Source organism: Eretmochelys imbricata, chromosome 2 (assembly GCF_965152235.1).
Source record: "Eretmochelys imbricata isolate rEreImb1 chromosome 2, rEreImb1.hap1, whole genome shotgun sequence".
Lineage (NCBI taxonomy): Eukaryota > Metazoa > Chordata > Testudines > Cheloniidae > Eretmochelys > Eretmochelys imbricata.
Window position 1 is genome coordinate 3101919 of NC_135573.1, and position 10723 is coordinate 3112641.

A 10723-nucleotide genomic window follows, 5' to 3' on the forward strand; every position below is an offset into this window, starting at 1 on the left:
TAGTGGATGTGGGGGAAACTGTAGACACACTATATCTTGATTTTAGGAAGGCTTTTGACACAGTCCCACGTGACATTCTCAGACAAAGTAGGGAGATGTGGTTTAGATTAAATTACTAGAAGGTAGGTGCACAACTGGTTCAAAGACCGTACTCAAAGAGTAGTTATCAATGGTTAACTGTCAAACTGAGAGGGCATAGCGAGTGGGGTCCTGCGGGGTCAGCCCTGGATCCAGTACTATTCAGGATGTTCATTAACAACTTGGGTAATGGAGTGGAGAATGTGCTTAGAGAATGTATGGATGACACTACGCTGAGGCACACGCCGTATTCATACAAAACAGTAAAACCCCCATAGGCTCACATATAACATAACAAGGGAAAATCCCCACTTTGTCACATCGTGTTGTAGTAGAAAGAGCCTGTGTGATGGGGTGTGCATACCCTGTACTGGACAAGAGAAGGTTAACCCCACATTATGGGTGGCGGAAGTCCCACCCCTCAGACCGTGCTGGGCATGCTCCAACTGCTGCCTCAGTATAACTCTGTACCTGAGGGCTGTTACATGGACTGTGGCCACTGGGCCACACTGCCCTGATCCCAAGGGCTGCTATACAGTCTCCAGCCTCTGGGCTGTACCACTTTCAGCCTAAAGACTGTCAGGGAGACCGTAATGGGAGTGGTATCAAAACCCTGCCCTGTCCCAAAGGGGTATGGAGTGTGCGTGCCCCACGACAGCCTGAAACACGAGGCCTGATATAAGAGGCCAGGTATAAGGGCTAAACTAAAGTAGTGGTCAAGCCTTGCTGATATAAAGCAAAGTGAGCAAAAGTCAAGGCTGTGAGCATAAGTCAGGCCCTGTTACAGAACATGCCTGCATTCAAGTTCACGGACCCTGGCAAGAACAGGGCTGGTATTGCAAAAACATACACATTCCTAAGAAGTGCAAGGCCCAGGACACTCACATAAAGACATTCCAAAAGGGTGGTACCAGAACCCCCGATACCAAGTATGGTACAAACACACTCCCCAAAGATGACAAGGGCATGTTGACCCCTCCTAAAGATAAGGTCAGGTTGACAGTGTGATGGATAAAGATGTTTTTGATCAAACCAACATGTACAGGCAAAGAGTGGTAACGAACCACATCAGAGGGGCAATATGTAATTTGTTTGTATCAGCGTATAGAAGAGTGGTCACAGTGTGTGTGTCTGGCCAAGGGGGAAAAGGAAAGTCCGGCCATTCATGGAGCTGGTCCACTGTCAAAAGCATACGTGTACTGAGTGTACTTTAGCACGTATAGGGCACTAATAAAGTGGTTTGTTGACAATGAGTCTGGCTGGGTGCCTTTGCCACAAACCAAGTCTTGTGGTCTTTGTGGGCAGTTTGAATGAGGTCTGCTGTGTCAGCTATCAGGGCAGCACTGGGACAGCATACACCGGGAACACACACATGAAGCCAACAACTGACCACTGGTGACCCCGACAGCTGATCTGGTAAGTAAACAAGCTGTCCTCTGTAGGAATTGTGACCTAATATGGCAAAAAGCTACAAGCTAAGGAACCCCCTTAACCCCTCCCTGCAAATCCCCACAGAGCCTGATAAGATAGAGACACGCTGGTTGCCAGCAAAGGAGGGCCATATGAGTTTAAAAAAGGTAGGGAGGAAGAAACATACAATGGCACCTGTAAGCCTAGGGATGAGACTAACCGGCATCAGCCTGGCCCTGATGTCCAGGCCCACCCTCCCTCAGACACATTGGGCCAAACACTCCTGGGGCCAAGGTGAGTTTGGAACAGGGGCTGAGAGGGGTGGGGGAAAGGTCACACCTTGGCCCATCCTGTGCTGGGCTGGACTGCTCTAGGCCAGTTTGTCCCCCTCCTGCCACCAGCATAGGCTGGAATAGCCACTGTGATCATCTAGTCTCACTTCCTGTATAACAGGCCATAAGACTTCCATGAATTGATTCCTCTTTGAATCAAAGCATATCTTTCATAAAAACTATGAAAGTTGATTTAAAAATGTCTAGAAATGGAGAATCTCACTATACTTGGTACATTTTTTCCAATGGTTAGTGACCCTAGTGACGTGAGGTGCCTTGGATAGTCCACACTGAAAATGCCAAAGTCAGGGCAGGCTGCAAAAAGGAGAGCAGATTCTCCCAAAGACTGGTGGTTAACACTGTTGTTAGACTCACCAACCAGCCACAAACAGTGTTCCTGACACCCCCGCCCCAGTTATCAAGAAGCTGAAAAAAAAATACAGCCCCATTTAGTGCATTCCAGTTTCTGACTCCCAGTCAACAAAGAGGTCCAGTAAAGTGAGAAGTTATTTAAAACTCTGTTCACTATACAAAATATTCTTCTGAGTCCCAAAGGGCCAGCCACGTTACCAGATCAATGCTACAGTAGAACCTCAGTTACAAACACCTTGGGAACAGACGTTGTCACTTTGAAATGTTCATAACTCTGACCAAAATGTTATGGTTCTTTCAAAAGTTTACAACTGAACATTGACTTAACATAGCTTTAAAACTTTACTATGCAGAAGAGAAATGCTGCTTTTAATCATCTTAATTTAAATGAAACAAACACAAAGTTGCCTTACCTTGTCAAATCATCTTTTTTTTAAATTTCCTTTTTTTTTTAGTAGTTTACATTTAACACAGTATTGTATTTGCTTTTCTTCCTTTGGTCTCTTCCGCTGCCTGATTGAGTATTTCCGGGTCCAAAGGAGGTGCGTGGTTGACCAGTCAGTTAGTAGCTCTGGTGTTCATAACTGAGGTCTTGTTTACACTGCCACTTTACAGCACTGCACCTTTCTCGCTCAGGGGTGTGAAAAAACACACCCCGAGCGCTGCAAGTTTCAGCGCTGTAACCTGGCAGCGTAGACAGTGCTGCTGCCAGCGCAGGTAGCCACTCCCCTCATGGAGGTGGGATTTTTTATAGCACTGAGAGGAGCTATAGTCTCACTCCCAGCTCTCTCCAAACACTGGTGCTGTGACTAAACGTGGCAGCACTTTAACGTTGCTAGTGAAGACATGCCCTGAGATTCTACTGTAATTGTAGCTTGGAGCTTACCCAACATACCAGGCTGCCAGCCAATTCTTTTAAACTCAACTTGTAGTTTTAGATGCTGAAGAAAAGAAGGATAAGAGTTGTTAAATGGTCAAAGCATTCAGGTAGAGACATATAACTTCAGAGTCCATATAGCAGGTTCTTTGCAGCATGGGTGGGTTTGCTGGCTTGTGAAGCCCCTCTGGAACACATCCACAGCTTGGATGGATCTATCAGTCCTTTGTTCAATGCTTCCGTCCACAGAGAAGTTACTCCAGCCATGAGAAGCAGGCTTGAGGACAAAATGGAGAAGATGCAGCTGCCTTTTTATATCCTCTGCCACAGGGCTTTCTGCATCCTCTGTCCCAACCAGACACAAGCTTGCAGCACATGGGTATGGAAAAGCTCTTGGAGTCCCCTGTCCACAAGCATGTCCCTACATGTCCTGCTGACTCATAGACATAGCCCCTGGCTTCCCTCAAGGGGTTCACTGTACAGCTGCTTGCCCTTGATGGGCCATCAAACAGGCTAGATAGTGCTGATGCCCATCTGACTGTGGGTGCCAACCAGAAACAGCACTGGTTTGAGATGCAGATCTCTCATGCATTTATAACTCCTGATACATACATACAAACAATGCTATCATACTTAGTAGATCATAACTTTTCCACTGGTAGCTTACATGGCATATCCAGTAAGATTCATCACTATTTTATCACATTGGTATTAATAATACAGTCAAAGCTTTTATTATCTGGCATGTTAGAGGAATGGGGGTTGCTGGCAAGTTAAAAATGCTGGTTAACTAAGACGGCGCGAGTTTGGGTGCAGGAGGGGATGCAGGGCTAGGGCTGGGGCAGGGGAGGGGTGTGGAGCACAGACTCAGGGAGGGGGTTTGGGTGCAGGAAGGGCCTCAGGGCAGCTGGTTGGGGCTTGGGAGCCAGATCTGGGGCCTGCTCAGCTCAGGCAGCTCCCTGCAAGCAACAAGTGGGGCTCCAGCTGCTGCTAGGCCAGTGGTTCCCAAACTGGGGTTTGCAAAATGTTACAGGGGGTTCTTCGGGAAAAATTCCCTAATGGTGGACAAAGCTGTCCCTAGGAATCTCGGGCAGCCCGGGGCCAGCAGCCCAGAGCCCCTGGACTTCCAAGAGCTAAGCAGGTCAAAACAAGCATAGCTATCACACTGAGATTTAAACTTCAAGACCCCTTATACGAAATGGAAAGGGAGGTGGATATTTTTTGCTGGTTTTAAAATTAAATGGGCAGCTAGTATTGTTTTTAAAATTATGATGAAGAACAAGTTTAAACTTGGTTGTAACATGCGTCGTTTGCCTGGACTGCTCAAGACCTGACTGCTTGTGTACGAGGAACTCTTTGAATTGGCTTCTTAAATCCCTTCATGTTGTTTCACATCTGATACTCCTTGATGAAACAGAGAGGCCTTGTCTTATGACAGGCTTCTTCAAAGCGATACAAGCTACGAAAGTGAGCTCTTGGAAGAGTGTTGCCGTATTCATTATGTAATAAAATACTGTAATGATAAATAATGTGCAATAAACAGGTCATAAAAACAAATTTTACATTTCCAGGATCACTGCTTTTATAATTTATACTCAGGTAAAGGAGAAAATCCCTGGAAATACTCATTTTTAGGCGGGGGTCCACGAGACTTGACATTTTACTGAAAGGGGCTGACGGGTTGATAAAGTTTGGGAACCTCTGTCCTAGGCAGAGGGGCAGCGGGCGGCTCTGCGCACGGCCTCCGCCTGCAGCGACCACCCCCACAGCTCCCATTGGCCACAGTTGCCAGCCAATAGGAGCTGCGGAGCCGGCACTCGAGGCGGGGGCAGCGCACCGTGCGCCTAGGAGCAGCCGGAGCCCCAGACAGACACGTCACCGCTGGCAGGGAGGTGAGGTGAGGGGCCCCTGATCCGGCCCCCCGCCATCCCGCCTAGAAACCGGCCTTCCAATGCCGGTCAGACACGCCGCTTTCTAGCGCCCCCCGCTTCTCCGCGGCGGCGCCCGGCCACCCCAGTGCCAGGGTCCGGTCAGCAGGACCGACCGGACAGCCTACGCCTCAGGTGCGCGGGGGGGGTCCCTCAGCGCTGGCCCCGGCTGCCCTCGAGCCTCGTTCCCGCCCCGCGCCAGCGCCGCGCGCGCGCCCCTTTCCCGCTCAAAGAACAGACGCCCGGCCTCGCGCCACGCCCCCCCGCCCCCGCCGAGCCCCAGGCCGCCGGGCCGAGCCCCGAGCGCCCGATGGGCCGCTAGGCCCGGCGAGTCGAGCGGCCGATGGGCACCGACGCCATTTTCCCGGAAGCCCGCGAGCGGCCCGCAGCAAGGAGCTCGGCCCCGGCAGGTGGGTCGGGGTGGGGGGCGGCCCCGGCGGGGTGGGGGAAGCAGCTGCGCGTTATCCGCCGTGGGTGCCGGACCGGGGCTGTCCCCGCCTGGCGCTCCCTCCCCTCCCCGCGGGGTGTGTCGGGGCCCGGCCGGGGCTGAGCCCCTCGCCGTGGTGTCGGGCCTGGCTGGGCTCGGGCCGGAGCCGCCCCTCGCTAACGCCTCTCTCTGCCCCTCCCAGAGCCCCGCCGCCGCCGCCGCCAGGATGTTCCACGGGATCCCCGCCGCTCCGGGCCTGGGAGGTGAGTCCGGCCCCGGCCCCGCTCCTGGGCCTGCCCCGGCCGGCCTCCCCCCGGGGCTGCGCGCCGGGGCCGGGGGCACAAGGCGCAATTGGGGTCGGCGATTAGCAGCAGGGGCCTGACGCTCGGGGGAGTCCAGCTCCGGATCAGGCCCCCCGGGGAGGCTGGGGGATCCCCGTCACTGGAGATTTTTCAGACCGGGCTGCACAGACCCCTGTCAGGGGTGGTCTCGGTCCTGTCTCAGCGCAGGGGGCTGGATTTGGTGACCTCTCGAGGTCCCTTGCAGCTCTGAATCTCTGTGAGTCTCCCCGGGGGGCTGCTCCTGGCTCCCTGGCTGGGAGCAATGGGTGGTGGCCAGCAGGCGCTCTCAGCCGGCCTTCGCTGTACTGGAGCCGGTTGTAGGGTTCTGGGGTAGCAGCCGCCCAGTAGCCAGCGGGCTGAGGAGCTGCCGCCCTGGGCCTTCGTAACACAGGGTGACCAGGGAGACGTTTCATTGTGGGAATCGCTGGAAAGCCCTAGGGGCTACTGCTGTTCACGGGTTTCCCTCTCTTTCAGCCCCAGGGAATAAGCCGGAACTGTACGAGGTGAGTAGCACTTCGGTCGGTCGTGTTCCCCTCCTTGCTCCGCCTCTGGCACAGGAGGCAGAAAGACCTTCCAGCGTAAGCTGGGTTTGTGCTCTGCAAATGGATGCGTGCCCCTCCATCCTGGGGCATCCAGGGACCCCACGCTCCTGAGGACACGGGCAGCCCCTAATCTCCATCCCAGTAGGGGTTCTTCTGGAGCCCGTCTCCTCTGCCCCTTGGAGAGGATGCAGGAGGTTCCATGTCTGTCAGCTGTGTCCCCGTCCCCCCGCCCCCAGCCTGTGCGCGTGGGTTTCGGTTCAGAGGCTGTGATGCCTGATGTGCTGTGTGTGTCTGCTGTCCTTGCAGGAGGTGAAGCTGTATAAGAATGCACGGGAGCGAGAAAAGTGAGTCCATCCCGAGCGGAATGGGTTTCCTCTGGGTCCCATGTACGCAGTTCTGTGTTGCCGTGTGTGTACTGGGAGTTCAAGCTGCTGGCTGCAGTGAGGTCCTTGCTCTGAAGATGCTGGAGCTGACGGTGCAGGGAGCTCTCTATTCTGATGTCCTGCCCCTGCCAAGCCAGAAAAGACCTGAGAGCCCTTTTGTCTTGTCTCTGCCACTGGCCAGCGCAGGCTGCGTCCCAGGGAGAAGGAGTAGGTGGAAATGTCATCTCTGGAAAAAGCAAGTGGTCGCCCTTGGCCCTGAAATGCTAGAGCCTTTGTGTCATTCCTGGGGGTGTGGGAGGGGGTGTTTTGCAGAGGGTGTGAGTGGGGGATCCGCGGGCTGTGCGTCCTCACAGGCTTCTGCCCTCTGGTTTCAGGTACGATAACATGGCTGAGCTGTTTGCAGTGGTGAAGACGATGCAGGCTCTGGAGAAAGCTTACATCAAGGACTGCGTCTCTCCCAACGAGTGAGTCCGGGCTCTGCTCTTATTTCCAGCCTGGACTCTCGTGGGGCAGCGGGGAGCCGAGCTGACAGGATTCCTCAGCAGAGATGTCTCCCATTACTGAGTGGAGCAGAGTGACTTCTGCTCCCCAAGACCCTGCAGACACACTGGGGAGGGGACGTTTCCTCGTTGTGGGGAGGGGGCTCAGAAAATCATCAAAACAGCCAATTAGGTCCCCTTGCCTCACCCCTCCCCCCCGCCCCTCCCTCCACACACACTTCCTGGGGCCAGGCAGTGTTGTTCCATCCAGAGCGGGCCTCAGGCCTTGGGGCTCCACCCCTGGCCTGGGGACTGTTACGCGGGTGAACTCATCTTCCCCTAAGGAAGTTGCTTGCTTATTTTATGTACTCAGCCTCGGTGTTCCCCTCCTGCTGGGCATCAGCAGCTTCGGCTGTTAGCAGCTGTTCTTACTCCATATTCTCTTCCCTGCCCCAGGTACACTGCAGCCTGCTCCCGGCTCCTGGTCCAGTACAAAGCTGCCTTCAAACAGGTGCAGGGTTCCGAGATCGGCTCCATCGATGAATTCTGCCGCAAGTTCCGGGTGAGTTAAGTTCTCCGGCACTCCAGTTTGTGGAGGCACTGAGACAGGAATCGCAGGGGAACCCTTAGAATGGGGGGGCTGTGGTCTTAGATGTACCGCTGCTGACTGGGTTAGACTCCACTCCCCGGGGGGGGAAGAGAGAAATCCTACATAGATTTGTTTATTCCAAGGGCAGAAGGGACCAGTGTGACCATCCCATCTGACCTCCTGTGTAAAACAGGCCAGAGACCTGCCCCCAAGTCATTCCCAAAGCAGAGCTGTTAGAAACACAGCCTGTCTGGATTTAAAAACTGTCAGTGATGGAGAATCCACCATGACCTGGGGAAAATTGTTCCAGTGGTGAGTTACTCTCAGCTGTTCGCCAGGGTTACAGAAAGAGGCTCCTGGCCCCGGGGCAGTGAGTTCACCCCCTCACCCCCCACCTCCCAGCTTATCGGCCAGGCCTGCACTCTCCTCCCCCACCCCCAGGTTAGAACATGAGCGTGGAACCCCCGTCCTGTGCTTGGAAGCTTTCTCAGGGAAATGTTGCTTGTTTGGGGTTTTTATCCCTGTTGCCCTGCACCGAGCTTCCCCGGGGCTCGCTGTGACTGACCCATCTCCTGCAGCTTGACTGCCCGCTGGCCATGGAGAGGATCAAGGAGGATCGGCCAATCACCATCAAGGATGACAAAGGCAACCTGAACCGCTGCATTGCTGACATCGTCTCCGTACGTTCCTGCCCATGGCGAGGGGCTGCGTGTGTTGTAATCCCTGTACCCAGTGCTTCTGGGACTCTGCCCGTGGGGCTGGCCAGCACTGTGTGTCTAGACCGGCCGATTCTCAAGGGCATGGGTGGCGGGTGAAGCTTCCCCTTGGGGAAGCTAGCCCCCTGCTCTGCCTCTTATGGCCAAGGCCACATCTCCACTCATTGCTCTCAGCTCCCTGGACTGGGGGGCTGAGAGCTTGGCCTCTCCACCCCTGTGGCCCACCTAGAGCTTTGAGCCCCTGCCCTGTTCCACCCCTTCCACCTGCAGCCCTGTCCTGGTCCATCTCTCCCTCTCCCCACCCCCTGTGGGGACAGGGAGCAAGAGTTCCTCCAGCCCCGGGGCCATGGCTGGGGGGGATTTTTCCAGGGGCCCCAAAACCACTATTGTCCCCCTCCCACTCCACCTTGGCAGTGAGAGGTTTGGGGAGATTTAGCCTCCATTACGCACTGCCCATGCTCAGGGGGCTGTCCTAGGAAGGCTGGGGTTGTCAGGTGCCGTTCCCCTACTTCCCTGGGGTTCCAGGCCTTTACTGAGCTGTCTCTTCTCTCTTCCAGCTTTTCATCACGGTGATGGATAAACTGCGCCTGGAGATCCGAGCTATGGATGAGGTGAGATTGGGGCAGACAGCCAGGCTGAGTCCCTGAGAACTCTGCCTGGAGCCTGCGCCCCAGCTGGCTTCCCAAGGCATCTCCTCCTTGGCCCAGGAGAGGGAAGGGGAACAGCCTATAGGACGATGGGCTGTGACTCTGTGCCATGCTAATTGCCATGGGAAGGGGGCGTGGAGACTTCCTTACTGGGATCAGCACTTGGCTGTGTGGAGAGATTCCTGCATGGAGTGAGGTGTGGAGGGAGGATTCTTTCTGCCCCATAGGGTGGGGTTATTCCAGCCAGTTCTGGGGGGTGGGGCAGGAAAGGCTCAGGCTTATGTGTTTGTGCCCCCAGATCCAGCCGGACCTGCGAGAGCTGATGGAGACAATGAACCGCATGAGCCACCTGCCCCCTGATTTCGAGGGGCGACAGAAAGTGAACCAGTGGTGAGTATGGCTCTCCGGGGGCCCCTCCTCTGTTGCTATCTCTGCTTGCTCAAGCAGGCAGGCAGAGGGGATGCCAGAGGCCTGGGCCTGCCTTGCCCCCCCAGTGGGTCTTATGCAGAACTGAGAGGGCTGTTCCACCCACCGGGCTGAGGAGGGCTGCTTTGCAGGCAGGCCTGTTGGCAGAGTGCCTTTGGCACTCCCTTTGCTGGGGGAGGTCAGGGCAACCCCGGGGTGGAGGCTCATGGTAAGATGATCTTTGGCACCAACCTGCCATGTTTCTGACCAGGGGCTGTTTATCATCCTGCCCAGCTAGGGGTTGGGCAGGGGCTGGAGGAGCCCCAGGTTGATCCTGGCTTTCCCCTAGGTCAGCGCTGTAGAGGAATGAGTCTGTTTTATTCCCTGCCCCTCTCCCACTCCTGCTAGTGCAGCCCAGTCCCCTTGTTAAGAGCTTTCTTCCTGCCCTGGAGTGGGAGGAGTCTCAGGGCTGGACCCTCCCCCTGACTCTTCCCTGGCAGGCTGCAGACGCTGAGTGGCATGTCTGCCTCGGATGAGCTGGATGACTCCCAAGTGCGCCAGATGCTGTTTGATTTGGAATCAGCCTACAACGCCTTCAACCGCTTCCTGCACTCCTGAGCCTGGACCAGCGCCCCCCTGGACTGGTGTCTCCAGCTGCCCACCTCCTGGGAGCCCCTCCCCATGTATAGCGCTCAGGCGGGGGCCGCTGGGCTCCGTTCCACTGCCCTGCTGTAGGGCACACTCATGGGTGGTGTGGAGTTTGCCATGCTGTCCTCCCTTCCCTGCACCGGTGGGAGGGGTGTTCGCTGTAGCTGTCCTAGCATTAGCCCTTGGGGCGGAGTCTGTGTGAACAGCCTTCCTCCAGCCGGAGCCCACCTGGCCCTTGCTGCAGCTGGGCTGTGGGGCGGCCCTGCGAGCAGGGGAGGAGACTTGTACAAACCTGCACTAATAAAGGCCCTCACACTGCAGCTCGTGTGTGGTGTGGTGCTGGGCTCAGGGGCAGGAGGCATAGCTGGTGCATGGCTGACTCGGGACCAGACAGGTCAGATGTCCAAAGCACTCCCAGGCACTAAGCTGGGCAGAGGCAGGGCTGGCTCCTGTTCTCCTTTCCTGTCTGCAGGGAGAGGGAGAACCCTGGCCAGCCTCACATGGTGCTGCTCTGGCAGTAGATAAAGCAGCTGGCCTTGTGGAGGGGGG

General features: G+C 55.6%; 1 protein-coding gene across 4 annotated transcripts; it reads left to right on the forward strand.

The window, feature by feature from the left end:
- Positions 1-5274: 5274 nt before the first annotated feature.
- Positions 5275-10494, forward strand: VPS28 (VPS28 subunit of ESCRT-I). Of its 4 annotated transcripts, XM_077809668.1 has the most exons (10): positions 5275-5407; positions 5627-5687; positions 6240-6268; positions 6614-6651; positions 7065-7154; positions 7626-7731; positions 8337-8438; positions 9032-9085; positions 9420-9511; positions 10027-10494. In XM_077809668.1, exons 2-10 carry the CDS (start codon positions 5651-5653, stop codon positions 10142-10144), a joined length of 666 nt encoding a protein of 221 aa, XP_077665794.1. In that variant the 5' UTR covers positions 5275-5407; positions 5627-5650; the 3' UTR covers positions 10145-10494. The 4 variants fall into 4 exon arrangements, with proteins under 4 accessions (XP_077665794.1, XP_077665792.1, XP_077665790.1 ...); XM_077809666.1 differs by lacking the exon at positions 5627-5687 and having other exon boundaries at positions 5320-5407; XM_077809664.1 differs by lacking the exons at positions 5275-5407; positions 5627-5687; positions 6240-6268; positions 6614-6651 and adding an exon at positions 6658-6925.
- The last annotated feature ends 229 nt before the right edge of the window (positions 10495-10723 follow it).